The following is a 22,500-nucleotide window of genomic DNA, read 5'->3' as shown; positions in this document are numbered from 1 at the left end:
CCACAAAGAGATGAAACCCTGTGCTCCAACGCACCCTGACAGTGTTCAGACAACGAAAGGGTCTGAAACCCTTTGCTCTAAAACACTGTGGACAGTTTTAAGCAACAGAAGAGAGCTGGAACTAGAAACTAAAGAGGGTTTTTTCTCCACATGGTTCTCTCCTTCTTTGGATATGTGAGCCGTTCACTGCTTCTGTGTCTCTATGAAGCGTGTGTTTTTTTCACCCAGATGTAGCCTATCCCCTTCTTCAGCTGAAACTAGAAACTAATGGGTTTTTTTTCTCCACATGGTTCTCTCTTTCTTTGGCCATGTGAGCCGTTCATTGCTTCTGTGTCTCAACGAAGGTTGAGTTTTTCACCCAGATCCCTCTTCGGCAATTTGGGCCAGCACCTGCTTCAAAAGGCGCTCGTCCCGGCCCCGCCTCCGTCTCTCCAGCAGCATGTTGATGGTGTAGAGAAAGGGGTTGAGGGCAGAGTTGAGCGGCAGCACCAGGATGGCCAGACCCACGCTTACCTCCCCTGGTATTGCCACGCCCCTGGCGGCCAGCAGGCCCAGCAGACCAATAGGGAACCAGCACAGGAAGTCTGACAGCGCCACGCTCACCAGGCGGCGTGCGATCCTCAGGTCCGCGGATTTCCTAGAACTGTCCGTCACCGTCACGCTGTTGGTTGGAACACAATGGTAATGATAATATTATATTCCATTACTTCATCTTCTTCTTCTTTTTCTTCTTCTGCGTTCGTGGGATGAAACTCCCACGTACACTTGTGTTTTCGCATTATTGGATTTTTACGTTTATGACCGTTTATACCCCGCCATTTAAGCAGCCATACACGGCTTTCGGAGGAAGCATGCTGGGTATTTTCATGTTTCTATAACCCACCGAACTCTGACATGGATTACATGATATTTTCCGTGCGCACTTGGTCTTGTGCCCGCGAGTAAGGTACTAGCAGGTCTGCGCATAAGTTGACCCGTGAGATCGGAACAATCTCCACCTTAACCCACCAGGCGCGGCCGGGATTCGAACCCACGACCTTCCGCTTTGGAGGCCGGCATCACATGAGTGAACGTGGGAGTCTAAGCCCATGAACAAAGAAGAAGAAGAAGAAGAAGAAGAAGAAGAAGAAGAAGAAGAAGAAGAAGAAGAAGAAGTAAGGGTGCGTTTTTCTCGTTCACAAACCTGGACAAAGCCGTAATGATTTACTAGGTGATCTACACGGGAGGGAAAATGACTTCAAACCAACTGACCTGTCCATGCTGTTGGCGCTGATGGCGGCATAGATGGAGGCCTGGCCTGCAACGATGAGGATGAAGAGGACAAAGTTGAGGACGATGATGACACCGAAGGCGTACTGCTGGCCGGGGAAGTCTCCGCGAGTGACGGGCAACGGGATGCAGATCCCCGTGCGGCTGTAGAATGACCAGTGTGACGTCACGGGCAGCAGGGGCACGGCGGCCATCACCATGGCGACGAGCCAGACGGCGGTGCATGTGAGGTGGGCGGAGCGAGTGTTGAAGCGCAGTGTACTCAGCGGGAAGCGCAGCACCAGGAAGCGGTCCAGCGTGATCAGGCAGATGATGAGAGCCGACACCTCGTTGGACACCAGCGACAGGTACCCCGCCACGCCACACACGGCGCTGTGCCTCCACCCCACGTCCTCCCACAGGTAGCTGCCCTGGTACATGCGGTCAGCCACCCCGATCACCGCCAGGTACACCCCCATCAGAAAGTCGGAGAGGGACAGGTGGGTGACGAAGACGCTGAAGCCCGACTTGCTGCGCTTGAGGTAGAGCGTTCTGACCACGAAGCAGCCCACGTTGCCCAGCAGGGCCAGGGCGGCGAAAATGGACAAGAAGACTCGGTACAGGTCAGAGCGAAGCAAAGACTCACACGACGACACTTCGTCAAAAGGAGCCCTGCAGTTGGCCAGGTTGAAGCCAGAGGGCAAGGTGGCCTGACAGCACAGCTTGTAGTTGTCAGCGGCCACAGACTGCAGCCGGTCCAGTCCAGAAAGTAGGTCACGCGGAAAGTGGGTCATGGGGCACCCTTTCGTGTCCAGAACGCGGAGAGCGGGAAGTGAGAGCAGGCCTTGTCCCGTGACGTCATCCACTCCGCAGTGAGAGAGATTCAGGGTGTGCAGGCCTGGGAAGATAGCAAACCTCTCCGTGTCCAGTGTGGTCATGTGCACGCCAGACACGTCCAACGTTCTCACAGCAGGGAAAGAAAGGCCTTTTGAATGTGCGTCAAACAAAGACTGTAGTGGGTTTTCAGACAAGAACAGGTGTTGAAGATTGGGCAGTCCGCGAAGATGACCTGCGCTGACGTCATGCAGGCGGTTGTGGCTGAGGTCAAGGCTGCGAAGGTTAGGGAAGGTCAGGTTGCCGACACTCTCAAGGCCGCACCCTGACACGCTCAGGTGGATCAGGTACGTGTGCTCAGTCACCCGTGACGGCGTCAGACCGCTGCCGCTGGCGTCAAGGTATCTGATATCTGGGTGAAGCATGTCTGCCGGGAAAGGAGCGTGACAGGCGACACTCAGTCCGTGGCACGTGCACCCTGGTGGGCAGGTGATATCACAGAACAGCTCGTCGTCGTGCTGCGGACACTGGGACACGCCGTCGCACACGTGTGTTGGGTGCACGCAGACACTGGAGCCGCGGCAACGATACAGACCACGACACGACACTCTCCCACACCCCGCCTCGTCCTCTCTACCGGGGCAGTCGTTCACGCCGTTACAGAGGAGGAAGAGGGGCAGGCAGTAGCCGTCGTCCGCACACTGGAAGTGTGTTTCTGGACACGGCGAGGAGGAGCTGTTCGCGTCTACCGACTCAGGTAATAGAGTGATGAGGAAAGGGAACTGGTCCTTCCCTGTGGAGGAGAGAGGGATGAAGTTGACCAGTGCGGGGGGAGGGGGAGAGCGGATGTTCAACTCAATCCTGAAGTAGCACTGGTCTTCGTCTGACCCGTCCAGACAGTCCTGCTGGCCGTCACACAGCGCTGATGGAGGCACACACTGCGACACATACGATGGAACCCGCTTATAAGCAAGTCCAGAGGAAATTATTTTTGTGTTCGTACATCCGAGTTTTTATATTTAGTCAAGTTTTGACTAAATATTTTAACATCGAGGGGGAATCGAAACGAGGGTATGGTGTATGTGCATGTGTGTGTGTGTGTGTGTGTAGAGCGATTCAGACTAAACTACTGGACCGATCTTTATGAAATTTGACATGAGAGTTCCTGGGTATGAAATCCCCGAATGTTTTTTTCATTTTTTTGATAAATGTCTTTGATGACGTCATATCCGGCTTTTCGTGAAAGTTGAGGCGGCACTGTCACGCCCTCATTTTTCAACCAAATTGGTTGAAATTTTGGTCAAGTAATCTTCGACAAAGCCCGGGGTTCGGTATTGCATTTCAGCTTGGTGGCTTAAAAATTAATTAATGACTTTGGTCATTACAAATCTGAAAATTGTAAAAAAAAAATAAAAATTTATAAAACGATCCAAATTTACGTTTATCTTATTCTCCATCATTTGCTGATTCCAAAAACATATAAATATGTTATATTCGGATTAAAAACAAGCTCTGAAAATTAAATATATAAAAATTATTATCAAAATTAAATTGTCGAAATCAATTTAAAAACACTTTCATCTTATTCCTTGTCGGTTCCTGATTCCAAAAACATATAGATATGATATGTTTGGATTAAAAACACGCTCAGAAAGTTAAAACGAAGAGAGGTACAGAAAAGCGTGCTATCCTTCTCAGCGCAAGTACTACACCGCTCTTCTTGTCAATTTCACTGCCTTTGCCGTGCGCGGTGGACTAACGATGCTACGAGTATACGGTCTTGCTGCGTTGCATTGCGTTCAGTTTCATTCTGTGAGTTCGACAGCTACTTGACTAAATGTTGTATTTTCGCCTTACGCGACTTGTTTTATGACGTTGGGATAAGTATGTGCGTTCGAATTATAATGTGCATATATATATATATATATGTGTTATCCCCTACTTGTAGTAGGGTTTGGGACATAGCACATTGTGGCCGCTGTTGTTAGTCTCGGCTTTCCCATGTGTGTGTGGGGCCTCAACACGTGGAAAAACCCACAGGCACTCGTCACGAGGTGGGCGGTGCCTATGTCTTGGCTGTCACTTGTGATGGACGGGGGGTATTTTCTCTTGGTTTATACTTAAGTAATAGTAGTTGTCTTTAGAGCGCACAGGCCCCGCCCACTTTGATCCCGACCCGATCTTGACGAGTGCCTGTGGAAAAACCCCACTTTTGGAAAACAATTAACAAATTGTCGTCGCGGTCACGTCAAATGTATCATTACGTCATTTATTTTAAACAAGGGACGTAATCGCTTCTCTTTTTTTCCCAAGCTGAACTGAGTGACTGGGAGTCTGTTGCTGTCTCCAATGGACAAATAATCGGAAATGGTAAAACATGTTTCCCACGCGTTTTAACATGTGAGAATCATATGCAAGGACATTTCACTGAGGAAATACTTTTGCAAAGTGAGTGGCAGTAGCTGAGTTACGGTGTTCATGGGCTTTGTGTGCTAATCAGTCTTACAAAGCAATCAATCAATCAATATGAGGCGTACACACAAACACAGACAGACAGGAATAGACGTACAACGTCCACACACACACACACACACACACACATGCACGCACAAACACACACACACACACACACACGCACGCAAACACACACACACACACACACACACACACACACACATCTCTCTCTCCCTCTCTCTCTCCCTCCCCCCCCCCTCTCTCTCTCTCTCTTCTCTCTAGTTCGTTCAAGATCCGTGGAATAAATACAGCAGCCGAGACGAATTTCTTAATTTACTGCGGTAATGTTCACGAATAAAATCTCGAACTGAGGAGAACCGTGGCAGTGTGTTGAAAATTCGGTAAAAATCATGGCAAACGCGATAACTTTGACTTTGAAATTCGATTCGATAAACCTTAGTTTTACGTACACGGGACATATAAATACAAGACTGGTTGCTGGCGGAGAGAGTTAAATTAAGTTGCGACACTGATTTTTAAGTTTAACACAGAAATACTGATTATGAGCTAATAAATATATAAAACGTCGTTTTTATCACACATCCTTAAAATAAAACATCATTTTTTTCCTCACTTTTTCGTATTTCTTTTAATCCGAAAGTCAGAATCACCCAGTGCTGTTCGTTGTGTCCGTTCCGGGTCCTGATTCCAAATAATTTTCATGACCCTGCAGAGTTCTGCAGACACAATGCGGCGCTGAACGCTTTTTCTTGTAATGAAGATGTTCAAAAGTACATGAACTTGCTCAGGGATTCACTCTTATAAAAGAGCGGAAATGTCGAGTAGAGCGAGGTTTAGAAACAACTTCCGGGAAAGGAAAAAAGTAGGCCACAACGTCAACTATGATGCACAGGACAAAGATTATTGATTTTCACTGGCTGGTTTATTTTGATTGCAAGTGTGGATTTTTTTCTTCGTGGTTAAAGCTATTGATCTATTCTTGAAAAAAAAAAAAAAAAAAAAAAAAAATATGAGGCGTATATCGCGCGTATTCCGTGGGTACAGTTCTAAGCGCAGGAATTTATTTTTATTTTTTATTTTTAATTTTATTTTTTAATGCAATGTATATCGCGCACATATTCAAGGCGCAGGGATTTATTTATGCCGTGTGAGATTGATTTTTTTTTTACACAATACATCACGCATTCACATCGGCCAGCAGATCGCAGCCATTTCGGCGCATATCCTACTGTTCACGGGCTATTATTCCAAGTCACACGGGTATTTTGGTGGAAATTTTTATCTATGCCTATACAATTTTGCCAGGAAAGACCCTTTCGTAAATCGTGGGATCTTTAACGTGCACACCCCAATGTAGTGTACACGAAGGGACCTCGGTTTTTCGTCTCATCCGAAAGACTAGCACTTGAAGCCACCACCTAGGTTAGGAAAGGGGGGAGAAAATTGCTAACGCCCTGACCCAGGTTCGAACTCGCAACCTCTCGCTTCCGAGCGCAAGTGCGTTACCACTCGGCCACCCAGTCCTTAGCAAGCCATGTGTACAGGTCCAAGTGTTTTTTCCCCACGTGTTTCCTAACCGGAAGTTCTGGTTCCCCCCACAAACCGTATACCCTTTACTTTGCGTCTATCAAAAACGATGGGTCACGCGGTCCTGCAAGTCGTAAATCGAGTGATTGAGAAGAAAAACAAGTCGCGTAAAGCTGTCGAACTCACAGAATGAAACTGAACGCAATAAAAATTTTCAGCAAGACCGTATACTCGTAGCATCGTCAGTCCACCGCTCGTGGCAAAGGCAGTGAAATTGACAAGAAGAGCGGGGTAGTAGTTGCGCTGAGAAGGATAGCACGCTTTTCTGTACCTCTCTTCGTTTTAACTGTCTGAGCGTGTTTTTAATCCAAACATATCATATCTATATGTTTTTGGAATCAGGAACCGACAAGGAATAAGATGAAAGTGTTTTTAAATTGATTTCGAAAATTTAATTTTGATAATAATTTTTATATTTTTAATTTCCAGAGATTGTTTTTAATCCAAATATAACATATTTATATGTTTTTAGAATCAGAAAATGATGAAGAATAAGATGAACGTAAATTTGGATCGTTTTATAAAAACAAAAATTTTAAATAATTTTCAGATTTGTAATGACCAAAGTCATTAATTAATTTTTAAGCCACCAAGCTGAAATGCAATACCGAAGTCCGGCCTTCGTCAAAGATTGCTTGGCCAAAATGTCAATCAATTTGATTGAAAAATGAGGGTGTGACAGTGCCGCCTCAACTTTTACAAAAAGCCGGATATGACGTCATCAAAGGTATTTATCGAAACAAAGAAAAAAACGTCCAGGGATATCATTCCCAGGAACTCCCATGTAAAAGGTCATAAAGATCGGTCCAGTAGTTTGGTCTGAATCGCTCTACACACACACGCACACACACACATACACCACACCCTCGTCTCGATTCCCCCTTCTACGTTAAAACATTTAGTCAAAACTTGACTAAATGTAAAAAACACCACTTACAAAATCTTGCTCAATAAAGAATCATGCACGCACAGTGACGAGCACACAAACCCAAACATGCACGCATTGGGAAGGCAAGTAATTTGGAATATAGTTTCGTGTGTGGAAAAGCAGCCTGCGCGGAACGCCATTCCAAATATAATTACCTTTCGAATTCATGAAACATCATTCAAGGACTATTACATGCTGTTTCTTTTACAAAACTTATAAGAAATATTATCAAGCAGCTGGCAAAATATAAATGTACTCTCTAATTATATTGAAACACATGATTATATATAATTCATGAAGGATTTTGTTTGTATACAAACCCATATTTCTCTATTATATATAATTTTCAAGCATTGCTAAAGAATCACAATGCATCTTAAAATGTCTTATTGGTTGCTTGACATGTTAATTATGGTAAATATGTCATTTGTACTATAGTGAAACTTATCTTTTATTTCTTCTTGTTTGTTACCCCTCAATGGGCGAGGGCCGGATGAAAAAAGCATGTATACATTGCGTATTCTGTCACCCTCGTAAAATAAATTTCAATCAATTCAATTCAATTCTCTCTCTCTCTCTCTCTCTCTCTCTCTCTCTCTCTCTCTCTCTCTCTCTCTCTCTCTCTCTCTCTCTTTCTCTCTCTCTCACTCTCTCTCCCTCTCTCTCTCTCTCTCTCTCTCCCTCTCTCTCTCTCTCTCTCTCTCTCTCTCTCTCTCTCTCTCTCTCTCTCTCTCTCTGTGTACCTGGGTACATCAGGTTCATATCCTGAAGACTGGTCTGAATCCATCATTCACCCTCTTCATAAAAAAGGGGATATTAACAATCCAGACAATTATAGAGGCATATCATTACTTAATATTTGCAGCAAACTATACAGCTTTATCATAAACACAAGACTAACTAGTTGGGTAGAATCCAACAACCTATTAAATTAAAGTCAAGCTGGCTTTCGTAAAAAGTACAGTACGACCGATCATATTTTTATTCTATTTGCTATGGTACAAAGACAGTTACTGTCACACAAAAAACTATACGTTGCTTTTATTGACTTCAAGAAGGCCTTCGACTCAGTAGACCGTACAAAGCTGTGGAAGGTGTTGCAAAGCAAAGGAATAAAAGGTAAAATATACCAAGCCATACTTAGTATGTACAACGTTGTTAAAGCAAAAGTTAGGGCAGGAGCAGAGGTCACTGACCTTTTAATGTGTCCGAGAGGCCTGAAGCAGGGAGAAATAAATAGTCCAATTTTGTTCTCACTTTTCATTAACGAATTGGCGGACGAAATCAAGCGAAAAGGACGACACGGTATACAACTTATCCCAGATTTTATTGAGATATTGATTCTCATGTTCGCAGATGACGTTATTTTGATTTCCGACACTGTGTGTGGGTTACAGAACCAGATAAACGTGCTATACCAAACTGCTTGTAATCTTGGCTTGACTGTTAATTTAGAAAAATCTAACATAGTTATCTTCAGAAATGGTGGTCACATTGCAGCGATTGAAAAATGGATGTATGGCAATATCGAAATGGAAACTGTGAACATGTATAAATACTTAGGAATTTACTTTTCTACAAGGTTGACATTTTCTCACACGCTGAACGATTTAGCGCTGCGTGCAAGAAAGGGTGTGATTGGTATTTTTAAGGTACTGTGGACTCTAGGAGAAAGATCACCAAACATATTCTATAAACTATTCGACTCCCAGATCCAGCCCATGCTCAATTATGCGGCAGAAGTCTGGGGCCTTGATGCAGACCATTCACCTATCGAAAAGGTGCATCTGTTTGCCCTTAAGAGGTTTCTGAACACAAGCATGAAAACACCAAACACACTTGTGTATGGAGAAACTGGCAGACACCCGTTATTTGTCAACACGTTTGTTAAGTCCATACGATTTTGGTTGCGCATCCTGAAAATGCCTAGTCATCGATTGCCACAAAAAGCTTATAAAATGCTGCTTTATTTACACGAACAAAATAAAAGAACATGGGCGTCATCAGTTTGCTATGTGCTGTACAAATACGGCTTTGACCAAGTTTGGATTCAACAAGGCGTTGGAAATGAAAATGCGTTCATAACGGAATTCAAGAACAGACTAGTCACATTATACAAGCAAGAGTGGATAGAAACAGTACAAAGTAAAGAACGATTCCTTTTCTATAGCACTTTCAAGTCAGCCTTATCTATGTCTTCATACTTAAATGACCTGAAGCACGTCAAAGCAAGAAACTGCCTGATTAGGTTAAGACTTGGTGTCTCGCCACTCAAAGTACATCGATTACGACACACTCGGTCGTCAACTGCTGAAGATTACTTGTGTCCATTCTGCGCAAACGAGACCGAAGATGAAATTCACTTTGTTTTGAAATGTCCAAAATATGCTGGTATTCGCGAGTACTACATACCTGCAAAATATTACAACCGCCCATCAAGCTTTAAACTGGCGCTACTTCTAGCGACACCAAACAGATCAATATTACTTAGACTTGCAACCTTCATCATGAACGCGTTTAAAATACGCAGTGAGTGGGGACAGTGAATATGAGATATTGCACGATCTTGTTTTATGTGTATGCTATTTTTGCTGCTTTCTGTCGAATGCTTAAAAAACAGTAATAAAGTTTTGTCTTTTTTGAAAACGTTAATGTGATGCTATGTATCAGAGATGCAACGATTATGCATATAACTGCTGGCAGATTTGCGTGTGAAAGGGCATGTGAAGGGATAGATGGAGTGATGAATAGATGGATGACGGATGAATGGTTGGACAGTCAGACGGTTGATTAGATGGATGGAGGACAGAGGGACATGAGATGGATAGAAGGATGGATGGATGGATGGCTGGCTGGATGGATGGATGGATGGATGGACGGAAAGAGGACAGAGAGACATGAGTGAAGTGCGACAGAGACTGGATTTTGTGCTGATGCTTACTGTCCTTTTCCAAACGTTTTGCTGTTGTAAATGCCTGTTTCCACAGTCGTCATGTCGACTGTCATTACGATGATGATGATTTATTTTATTATGATTAATATTACAATGATTATTTTTCATGAAGCATGAATGATGAAAATGTGTACACCCCGAATTGAAATGGGCCCAAGGCCCAATCAATAAACCATCCAGACTCCAGACTCTCTCTCTCTCTCTCTCTCTCTCTCTCTCTCTCTCTCTCTCTCTCTCTCTCTCTCTCTCTCTCTCTCTCTCTCTCTCTCTCTCTCTGTCTCTCTCTCTGTACCTGGGTGGATGTAGCACACTCTAGCGGTGTTGAGCCAGAACACGGAGCAAAGACACAGAAAGTCTCATCACTGCCGTCCGCACACTGCTGACGGTGGTCACATACCAAGCTGTACGGCACGCGCTGGGACCCCGTGCTGCACGTGAACATGGCAGGCAGTGACGTCATATGCAGTGACGTCACGGGGACCAGACATGACGCACGTGCAGGAACTCCCCAAACCTCGCTTTCCGCGTAACCATGGCGACCGACCCAACACGCGCTTTGCACGTCACAGGCCATGAAAGCATGTGTCAGGTGGCCTCCCGGACATGTAACAGCCGGAACAGGAAGTGACGCTTTTCCCGGAAGTGACACATGAACGATTGAGCTTTTCCTCTGGGTTTCCTTGTCTTGTTCTATATGTTTGGACAGACTATCTAGCTCGCACAAGATGTCCACATCTTGTATCTGGCTGTCACATGATGGATTAAGGCTGGCAACAAAGTCAGTAGATTCTTGTTTAATAATGCCGCAGAATGACCCAGGGAACTTTTTTGCTTTGACGAAGAAAGCCACCGTTCTGTCTGCCCACATACTAGTGTGCCTATATCTGTTTGGAAAAAAACCCAACGGTAAAACAAATTTGATTTTGCAACAATGTTTGTCATGTGATTTTACAAACAACGAAATCACTTTAATTAGGAAAATGTCTTAATTCGCTGAATATCAATGGGTTATTTCATACGTCAGATCGCGAAAGCCATATCTAGCATCATACAGAACTGTTCATAAAACTAAAAATACACTAAAGTCTATTTCTAAAACTAAAGTCTGTTTCAATGACTTGAGCAACTTTCAACATTATAAGTCGAGAAACAGGGCACTTTAAAAGACATTCGGTGCACAAAACAATTTTTGTGATCGCGAATCATTGTGTGAAGTTTCTGTACAATTTTATTTCATGAAGTGTACGTATTTTTCTAGCAATCGGCTTGTTCCTTGTTTTGAGCAAACACTGTTTTTGTGGTGCGCTACCTCTGTTTTTAAACACAATGGATCAAGTACACAGCGGCCATAATTCCTCGTTATTTGAATGAATTTCAACTTCAAACAAATTGTTTAAGAGTGAAGATTTAAAAAAAAATCAAGCATGAAGAATTTGAAAAAACCAGTTGGTTATACCTACATGTAGGGTAAGACAGAGGGCGTATCGTGCAGCCCTACGAATACAGAAGTAGGTGACCGTCTCTGGCGCAAAAAACCCGCTACTGCCTCCCACTCCTCCCGTGTGTTGAGCGAGGCCAGGTAACCGCCAAGTCGCTTGCACGCACTGTTCGAATCCCTCCATGACCGCGTGCGTCCTTCAGCGTGATCGTATGCGTAGCACCTAGGACAAGATAGTTGGTGGTCATGGGTAGTTGGATGTGTGTGTGTGTGTGTGTGTGTGTGTGTGTGTGAGTTTGTGTGTGTGTGTGTGTGTGTGAGTGTGTGTGGGTGTGTGTGTGTGGGTGTGTGGGTGTGTGTGCGTTGATGTGTGTCTGTCTGTCTGCGAGTAAGAGAAATCAGAACTCAGAAATAATATTGTATAGCCTACGCCAATTGACATATTACACATGATATTAACAGCTATTGGGTTTTCAGCGTAGCAATAGGGTCCGATATTTAGACGAGACAAGTATAATGCCGACGTGTCGAAGACGAGTCGCATTATACTTGTTCGAGTCTAAATATCGGACCCTATTGCTACGCTGAAAACATAATAGCGATTATATAGCTGTTATGACCTTGATTTGTTGTTCCAAACTTACAAAATGACAGTTTTTGCGTCGATGCGTTGATCTCAGGTTTTGATAGCAGACGCCGTTTCTTATGCGCATTAGTTTTGCGCAGGAGCCACACTGACTTTGGAAAATAACCTCGATTTGACAACACAGCTGTTAAACAGCTTTTTGTTATTTCATTCGTATACAACAACAAAAAGTTTGAGTTTTTCTAAATTTTGAACAAGACTACTTATGAAGAAGACCAAAACACAACATCAACGGAAAACTAGAAACAACTGAAGATCTAGAATGCAACAAGGGGAGAAGAAGAGAACAGCTAATCCGTACAACGCGAGCAAACGACAGCGAAGTTTTCAGTTTGGGTGAATGGTATCGCTTGTCTCGTCATGAAGCGAATTTTTCAACCTCAGTTATAAACGACTACATGAATGTTAGTGCCATGGGTTGTACATCAATACTTCAGAGGGGAAGTGGGGTATTTACGGTGTGGAGTTACGAGATAAGAAAGTCGGCCATTTTCGTCAATATGCTTTTGGATATTGAGAAAAATGGCCGACTTCCGTAGCATTATGCTTTGATAATCGGAAGAGCCCATCGAATCACAGCCCCCGAATTCCCCCACGTGTTCATCAGAATAGCTATATAGGCTTATAATGACAAAACCTTTCTGTCTGTGTCTCTGTATGTGTCTCTGTCTCTGTCTATCTATCTCTCTCTACACACACACACACACACACACACACACACACACACACACACACACACACACACACATACACACACACACACCTGTCGTCCAGTGTCAGATAATCTTGACCGCAGTGACCAGTGTAGAAACAGTTCGCCTCGTCCTCCCCTCCCTCACACTCCCTCTCCACGTTACACCGGAAGTGATCAGCAAAGGCCGGCCACTCTGCCACCGAACAGTTCCACAGGCCGCCATTGCCGCGAAATGGCTGTTCGGATATCTGATACCGAAGAAAATAGTGTTGCATGGTGAGATGTCTCTGTGACACATAGGAAAGTAAGCGTTCTAAATACATATGATATAAATATGTGCAATAAATTAAGTGAGACTTATTCATGACTTAATAGCCAGGCATCTGAGAGAATAACGAGCATTTAGATGAACAGATGTCAGTCATCCTCGTATCCTTGCATATCATGATGTCGTGTTCACTTCGAGCGCTTACTTGCCTGTGTTTCTCGGATCTTAAGATAGCATTCTTCCTCATTCGTTTAAGATATAAAGGTGTGTTGTAGTTTGGTCAGAAAACACTTTTGATATACTGCAATGTGTTAATATTTTTTGTAGGAAATAACTCAATATTAGGTTGTATACTAGCTGGCTGTGAAATAATCGCACCCCTTCGAAACAGTGAACTAAACGTGCCGATGATTTCGTCGATTCAAGCGATCATGGAATACGTTAGGTACCATGTGCACTGATGTTTCGTATTGTTTGTTGGAAACGACGCCATTGTCTTTCAATAATGTGCTTTTAAAATGCTCATTGTCAATGAGAAGCGACTATTTCGTTTTTTCGTTGTCCGGGGGCCCTGCAGCTAACACAAACAGATGTCAAGGTTAAACTTGTATTACCTCTGATATGCTTTGCAGTGAGGTAACTTCGGCACATCAATTTATGTCAATTCCTTGTTACTTCTATATAAATCTGAGAGCAATACATACTAACAGAAACGTCATCGTCGATACTGTCCGGGCGTACTTTTTAAGAATTTGAATTTATTTTAAAAATATAAGCAAGCTCGTTCCAATCACATGCACAGTGCTGTTGCTGCATTTATTGTTGTGCACGAGGAAGTCCCTGTGAGTCTTCGCCATGGCTAAAAGTAAACGTCCGGGGAAATGCAGAATTGTTTTGTAAAGAATATTGTTTCATCCCATTTTGAGAGACTTTTTACACACAAATATACTAAAACCAACCTTCAAACGTGTTTGGTTTATGAACAGGTCTTTGTTTGCAGCTGAAGTGCGCCTGAGTCTAGCCAAGAGGAAACAAAGAGAGAAAATAGTCTTGGGGTTTCCATAATCGTCATTTCCGTTACCGGCTTTTTTTTGGCAATTCAGAAACAATTTATGTTCCATCTTGTGATATGGTGTTCGCTCATATGAGCATACAACGACAAAATCATTAACAGGACCGTCCTGTGTCGTCTGGCTCTGTCGCGAGGCAAAATGCGAGCGCCCGTCATCTCCGTTACCGTCATCTCCATTACGGTCATCTCCGATATCGTCATTTGCGGATGCCGTTTTCGACGTGTTTGTTGACAAACTGCGTCGAGGATAGATCTAAAACATTATGAAAATTGCAAAATCATATATCGTTCGAAAGAGGAAGACCAATTCTAACCAATGGGCATGTGCATTCCTTTGATACCCTGTAATCTGCATTTGACTGAAAAAAGGCATGTTTTAATCTTTTCTTGCCTCAATGACCTGCAAGATGTTCAAACGTCCATAGATTAACTAACAGTCCAGCTTTTTAGCTTTCGTTCCATATATGTGACCCTCCACCACGGAATGAGTCGCATGTCACCTTTGCATGATTTTGATATTTGTACATTTTCCTGAAGAGTTTGTTATGCTCTATCCAGTGGTGACAATCGTTTTAGAAAAGAGCGAAAACTGTTTGAGTTATAAGCATGTGACTAAGGTGACTCTCACACTGTTACCAGACACCCCCCGGACTTATATTAAGCCTAGCGCAGAACCGCGCGAGGTGACATGCGACTCATTTCGTGGTGGAGGGTCACATATGGGGTTGTCTGTACGTATCTATTTTAGGGTGCCGCGGGTGTTATTTGTAAACAGACCGTTCGCAGGTTTCAAAAACGCCACTGAAAAGTTCAACCACGCGCGTTTATAGATCCAGTCACTAAAACCGTCGTATTTGCCCAAGCCTGCTGCGCAGAAACACATCATTACCACAGTTGTAAGGCTTGGCGATTGTTTTACAAGCTAGTAATATCTCGTTGATCTAGTCTGAGTGGATTGTGTGTATAACAGTGTTATATGAAATGATAGTTACATTATTGCGTCATATGTCAACTACAGTGTTTCAGTTGGTCATCTTACAATGTGGATCTAATGAAAACTAAAACTATTTTCTGCTGGGCATCTAATTTGCCATGGTGGTGAACAATTAAGCTAAGCAAAAACACCAAATGTCTTCAAAAAAGCCAGAAAGTGGTTTTCGTCTTTTTTTGAAAACCAAGTGGTCGCTACTTATTGAGAAATAGAGAATACTACATGGCTTTCTCTGTCGTACCAGATTTACACGAGTTTTGTTTTTTTAAATATTGAACTGCGAGCGAAAGCGAGCTGTTCACTTTTTAAATAAGCAACGAGTGTAAATCAGCAGATCAGCAGATACATTTAGTTCAGGCGTATATGATTTGATATTCAAGTAGTCGAATATCCTGAGATAATGTAATTTAAGTCAGCATACCCACACGCTACGTCGATCTTCTGTGTACAAAATTGGGCGTAACGACTGCCTGGGTACGTATATGGGCGTAACGCGTTTCTACCGTGTAACTTGAGCTCTATTTTCCTGATTGTGTGGGTTAACAAATCAGTCGTTATTGTTTGGCTCAATGTTTCAAATGGGCATCACTCTCCCACAGCAAACGGAACTCAGACAGAGTTATTTCCGGAACTCTTCTACTCAAGCCTAGTGGCCGTACTTAAACCCTATTTGTCTGGTGTGAACTTTGTGAGTTGGTACTGTTTTTATCAAATCATTCAGTAAACATGACGAAAAAAACCACCCACTGCGGACTAAGTCATTCAAATATCTATTCAATTAATTCGTTGTCGCGTTTCAATCATTGATAGCTATCCTCGTACAATAAACAACAAATGAGAAAAAACAAATAATAATCAGAAGAAATAAGTGTCAGAGAAGAAAGATTATCCAATAGCAAAGAATGATATTACTATCTTCTTTCCCAGACTGTCTCAAATTCTGAGTTGAAATAATATTTTTCTTTAAAAGCTATAGCCACAAGAGTGTGGGCGCTATGTATTTGGGTGTGTATTTAAGTGTTATTAGACGTCTGCACTTCTGACAGAATGGCTGACATGCTTTACGTGTCACGGTGTCGACACAGGGGAGGGACATGGATACGTCTCTAAGGCATCGTATACAACTAATTCGTATCGTCCCTGCCTGAATTCAAACTTGATTCGACGATCAAACATGTCAGTGCTCCACACAAGTGTGTTTGTTCCTTCTATTGTTGGAAACCTTACTTTTAAATATATTACCTGAAATACAACAGACGTTAAGGCCCCCCCCCAAAAATAGGTCTGTTTACGGTAACTTGGGCCAAAAAAATAGGGTCGGTAGGTCGGGATTTTTTTTTCTCCAAAAAACCATATTTTTACGTTATTTTGCACACAAAAAAACCAAAAGATTTTTTTTTTCTTCCCCCAAATGCCCAAAAAAAGTCTAGGGTCGCGCGAAAAAAATAGGGTCGGTCGGGTTACCGTAAACAGACCTCTTTTTATATTTAGTCAAGTTTTGACTAAATATTTTAACATCGAGGGGGAATCGAAACGAGGGTCGTGGTGTATGTGCGTGCGTGCGTGTGTGTGTGTGTGTGTGTAGAGCGATTCAGACTAAACTACTGGACCGATCTTTATGAAATTTGACATGAGAGTTCCTGGGTATGAAATCCCCGAACGTTTTTTTCATTTTTTTGATAAATGTCTTTGATGACGTCATATCCGGCTTTTCGTGAAAGTTGAGGCGGCACTGTCACGCCCTCATTTTTCAACCAAATTGGTTCAAATTTTGGTCAAGTAATCTTCGACGAAGCCCGGGGTTCGGTATTGCATTTCAGCTTGGTGGCTTAAAAATTAATTAATGACTTTGGTCATTAAAAATCGGAAAATTGTAAAAAAAAATAAAAATTTATAAAACGATCCAAATTTACGTTTATCTTATTTTCCATCATTTGCTGATTCCAAAAACATATAAATATGTTATATTCGGATTAAAAACAAGCTCTGAAAAATAAATATATAAAAATTATTATCAAAATTAAATTGTCCAAATCAATTTAAAAACACTTTCATCTTATTCCTTGTCGGTTCCTGATTCCAAAAACATATAGATATGATATGTTTGGATTAAAAACACGCTCAGAAAGTTAAAACAAAGAGAGGTACAGAAAAGCGTGCTATCCTTCTTAGCGCAACTACTACCCGCTCTTCTTGTCAATTTCACTGCCTTTGCCATGAGCGGTGGACTGACGATGCTACGAGTATACGGTCTTGCTGAAAAATGGCATTGCGTTCAGTTTCATTCTGTGAGTTCGACAGCTACTTGACTAAATATTGTATATTCGCCTTACGCGACTTGTTTTTTTTTGGCCTAACCTTGTGAAACGAGAAGAGAAGTTTGAATCCCGATTCTTCCTGATGATCCGTGTCACTGACAAATCTCACGAACAGCGCCCCAGCATTGTACACCTCTGGTAAAGGGACGTTAATGCCGCACGCTTTCAGCACTAAGTTCTCTGTCGAGTTGCCTCCCTTGTATATCTCCACAAAGTCGGTCTGTGGATGATTACAATAATCGTCAAGGAACCATCGTGTGCGCATGCGCAGAAAGCTGACGAGGATCACATGGTACAAAGGGGCTGAAATCTTCTTCCAGCTGTCCATGCCAGGAGGGTAGTGTCTCCCTGAGCGGTATCCCGGTGTTTGAATGAACCCTAAAACCACACTGTGTCAATGTAAGTCAAAACGCGGGAAAAACAGGGCAGCAAATAATGTGATTAAGGGGCCAGTACTACCTAGCGGAGGGTTGTTTGTTCATGCCAGTAGTAAACCACCTACATATATAGATAACAGTTTCAAATGTTGGCTACTGTTTCTTGACATAATGGAAATACTGTAGACACAAACAGAATTTCAAAAACATAATTAATAGCTGCACACACAAAATAATAAATAAATGTAGCCAAAACCGAAATGTCGTTTATTACCCGCATGGCCGTAATGATACAGGCCAAACTAATTATAGGAGGGTTTATGGCATTTTGCCAAGTTGTTCTGGACATAAGTCATCATGGTGGGAACCTCTAACAATGTGATAATCATTATTGAGGACATTTGCACAATTTTCACTTTTCGAGAATTTTTTGTGTCGATAATTACTACTTAAAAAAATTCCCATTTGAGTTCTGCTCCATTTTCTTTCAATGTTTTAGAGGTTCCAACCATGGGCATCCACACCAAAATCAACTGTGGAAAATGGCAACACTCTGTCTTTAATACTTTTTTTTTTAATCATTACATTAGTGACGAAAACGTGTCGATTTTGCGATTTCGTTGGCCAGATTGGCCAGATAGTCAAACGTCAGCACAGATACCCCCTTTTTAAACCCGTATATCTCGAAAGATATTATATTTAGATGCAAAATTCCAACGGATTCGTAAATTTCAGCCAATTGTACCTTAGAATAATACAAACTCAACTTTGAATGAAAAAAAAAGATTTTTTGTAAAAGTTCAGCTAGTCAAACGAAGTGCAGATGTGGATGGAGCAGTGAGTGCAGGGACGGGGCGGTGTGAGAGCACAACGGAACAAGGAACAGGTGTACAGAAAAGAAAAACATGTCGCGTAAGGCGAAAATACAACATTTAGTCAAGTAGCTGTCGAACTCACAGAATGAAAGTGAACGCAATGCAACGCAGCAAGACCGTATACTCGTAGCATCGTCAGTCCACCGCTCACGGCAAAGGCAGTGAAATTGACAAGAAGAGCGGGGGAGTAGTTGCGCTGAGAAGGATAGCACGCTCTTCTGTGCCTCTTTCGTTTTAACTTTCTGAGCGTGTTTTTAATCCAAACATATCATATCTATATGTTTTTGGAATCAGGAACCGACAAGGAATAAGATGAAAATGTTTTTAAATTGATTTCAAAAATTTAATTTTGATAATAATTTTTATATATTTAATTTTCAGAGCTTGTTTGTAATCCAAATATAACATATTTATATGTTTTTGGAATCAGCAAATGATGGAGAATAAGATGAACGTAAATTTGGATCGTTTTATAAAAAATTTTTTTTTTTTACAATTTTCAGATTTTTAATGACCAAAGTCATTAATTAATTTTTAAGCCACCAAGCTGAAATGCAATACCGAAGTCCGGGCTTTGTCGAAGATTACTTGACCAAAATTTCAACCAATTTGGTTGAAAAATGAGGGCGTGACAGTGCCGCCTCAACTTTCACAAAAAGCCGGATATGACGTCATCAAAGACATTTATCAAAAAAATGAAAAAAACGTTCGGGGATTTCATACCCAGAAACTCTCATGTCAAATTTCATAAAGATCGGTCCAGTAGTTTAGTCTGAATCGCTCTACACACACACACAGCCACACACACACACACACACACACGCACATACACCACGACCCTCGTCTCGATTCCCCCCTCTACGTTAAAACTTTTAGTCAAAACTTGACTAAATGTAAACAAGTCGCGTAAGGCGAAAATACAATATTTAGTCAAGTAGCTGTCGAGCTCACAGAATGAAACTGAACGCAATGCCATTTTTCAGCAAGACCGTATACTCGTAGCATCGTCAGTCCACCGCTCATGGCAAAGGCAGTGAAATTGACAAGAAGAGCGGGGTAGTAGTTGCGCTAAGAAGGATAGCACGCTTTTCTGTACCTCTCTTTGTTTTAACTTTCTGAGCGTGTTTTTAATCCAAACATATCATATCTATATGTTTTTGAAATCAGGAACCGACAAGGAATACGATGAAAGTGTTTTTAAATTGATTTGGACAATTCGATTTTGATAATAATTTTTATATATTTATTTTTCAGAGCTTGTTTTTAATCCGAATATAACATATTTATATGTTTTTGGAATCAGCAAATGATGGAGAATAGGATAAACGTAAATTTGGATCGTTTTATAAATTTTTATTTTTTTTTTACAATTTTCAGATTTTTAATGACCAAAGTCATTAATTAATTTTTAAGCCACCAAGCTGAAATGCAATACCGAAGTCCGGGCTTCGTTGAAGATTACTTGACCAAAATTTCAACCAATTTGGTTGAAAAATGAGGGCGTGACAGTGCCGCCTCAACTTTCACGAAAAGCCGGATATGACGTCATCAAAGACATTTATCAAAAAAATGAAAAAAACGTTCGGGGATTTCATACCCAGGAACTCTCATGTCAAATTTCATAAAGATCGGTCCAGTAGTTTAGTTTGAATCGCTCTACACACACACACAGACAGACAGACAGACACACACACACACGCACATACACCACGACCCTCGTTTCGATTCCCCCTCGATGTTAACATATTTAGTCAAAACTTGACTAAATATAAAAAGAAAGAAAAAAAAAAGAAAAAAAAACACGAAGTGAGATAATGCATTGCAACGTTCGGCAAGGGATTGATTTCCCAGAGTCAGCTTTGTGCAGACTCTCCTCGGTGGCCGAACACCCCCGCGAGCACGCATGCGCAGTGCAGATGAAGAACTGAAGCATGCAGGTACCAAAAAAGGACAAAAATGGGTAGCGCTGTATACTATATAGCAGCTGGCTTTTCCCAGTGCGAAAGCAGCCCGAATGTCCATGACGGTAACCTCACAGTTCTATATAAAATGTTATCCTTATCCTAAAATACACCATCCCCACCCCCTCTCTCTAGAATGTTACGCCAACCAAACACCGAAGGCGCGCCAAAAGAACGGGACCTAACTTGAAAGACGTGGTTTTCCAAACCCCGTCTTATAATATTCCAAATTCTATATCAGATGGAATAATGTAATTTTGAACAATCACTTCAATTATATGCACATGGATGTCAAGCCTGCTTCGAATTGGACGAAGCCGACTTCACGCAACACCTTAGGAGCGACATTACCAGAAGAAACAAAGGTTACTGGCTCACATTAGGGAATTATTCGGATAACACACACACACACACACACACACACACACACACGAAACCACGCAGGCACACACACACACACACGCACGCACACACACACACACACTCACACACACACACACACACGAAACCACGAAGGCACACACACACACACACACACACACACACACACACACACACACACACACACACTTAGTCAATGCTTCTGGGCAGACAACGGACAGTCTAACCACTCACCCATCTTCGCTGAAATGTTTCCCATCTCCAAGGCGAAGTCTAACACCTCGATCTATCAAATCAAATCAAATCAATTCAAATTAACGTTATTATCTCACATGGGGAAATTGCAGTGGTAGTGCATGTAACATATCACTACAACATTAGTATTATATTCAAGTATATGTACTAAGACATAACATTGTTCTCAACTAAACACCTCTCTGCATACAACGCTCTCGCTGTTAAGATGTAAGACACACATGTAAAAGAGTCATACACAAAAATACCATTATATTTCGCCTAAAAATCACAAACTACAATGTTAGAAATACACCGTTAAAATGTAAACGATTCATAAACACCAGCACTGTCATTCAATTCCTTATCAATCAACAACATCAGGAGAACATCATCAACTCGATTAATACCTTAAACAGCAGCATCAGAATCACAACAACATCAGTGTTTGTTTAAAGCCTCACTTCGCCTCATATGAGGTTTACAGAACGATGGAATCTTTCACGAAATAAGCAATTCTAATCTTGTGGAACACACTTGCACTAGCATTTAACAGCATTAAATGACTCAGTTCGTTTGAATGGCTATTTAGCATGCGTGAAACACACAGCAGTTCTCGTGGTTTATTCAACCCCTGAGCGATCGTAGACCCGTGTGACCCACTTTCCCCTTTTCACATACCTGATGAATTAAATCGTCAGTCTATGGTCTCAATTCGAATCGCTGTATCTGCAATAACACGTTAGTGTGTACCTCTGAATCTAAAATGCAACAAACGACTGCGTGTGCTACGATCTGAGCGGTGGCGGTTGACCGTTCACAGAAACTGGCAGTATGCAGACAATTCGTCTGCTTGGGCAAAAACGACCTTGTATGACGTGCTTCCGGGCTCCCTTTTTGCCAACTTTGAAATCTTCGAATTGTACTGATCTTGTCTTAGTGAAAAAAGGATCATTTTACGATTTAAGAATTTTTTTCTCACATGTTGTCAATGTATCATTTAGATGTTAAAAGTTAGTTCTAGCACCAAAACGAGGCTTCCGATTTGTGTTTATAATACATCCTTTTCTACCTGCACGAAACAAATTGTTTGAACATGTCTCATTGCACTCTCAACGGAAAGCAGCCAGGATGTTCACAAGCGGTAAGCGTTCAGACGGGCGCAGTGGCGTTGTGGTAAGACGTCGGCCTCCTAATCGGGAGGTCGTGAGTTCGAATCC

General features: G+C 42.2%; 1 protein-coding gene across 1 annotated transcript in view; it reads right to left on the bottom strand.

Annotated features, from left to right (window-relative positions):
* Positions 1 to 21,284, bottom strand: part of LOC138977250 (G-protein coupled receptor GRL101-like) — a 21,346-nt gene extending 62 nt beyond the window's left edge. The window contains exons 1-6 of the mRNA XM_070350155.1: positions 21,281 to 21,284; positions 17,493 to 17,830; positions 12,873 to 13,051; positions 10,318 to 10,453; positions 1,252 to 3,020; positions 1 to 661 (exon numbers count right to left, since the gene is read on the bottom strand). The exon at positions 1 to 661 is cut by the window's left edge and continues 62 nt beyond it. Coding sequence (XP_070206256.1) covers positions 355 to 661; positions 1,252 to 3,020; positions 10,318 to 10,453; positions 12,873 to 13,051; positions 17,493 to 17,830; positions 21,281 to 21,284 — 2,733 coding nt within the window. The 3' untranslated portion in view covers positions 1 to 354. The remainder of the gene's footprint in view (positions 662 to 1,251; positions 3,021 to 10,317; positions 10,454 to 12,872; positions 13,052 to 17,492; positions 17,831 to 21,280) is intronic.
* Between the last annotated feature and the right edge of the window lie 1,216 nt (positions 21,285 to 22,500).

Source organism: Littorina saxatilis, linkage group LG9 (genome assembly GCF_037325665.1).
Source record: "Littorina saxatilis isolate snail1 linkage group LG9, US_GU_Lsax_2.0, whole genome shotgun sequence".
NCBI classification, from domain to species: Eukaryota; Metazoa; Mollusca; class Gastropoda; order Littorinimorpha; family Littorinidae; genus Littorina; species Littorina saxatilis.
Note: the sequence above shows the minus strand (reverse complement) of the source record. Positions and strands in the feature narration are given on the sequence as shown.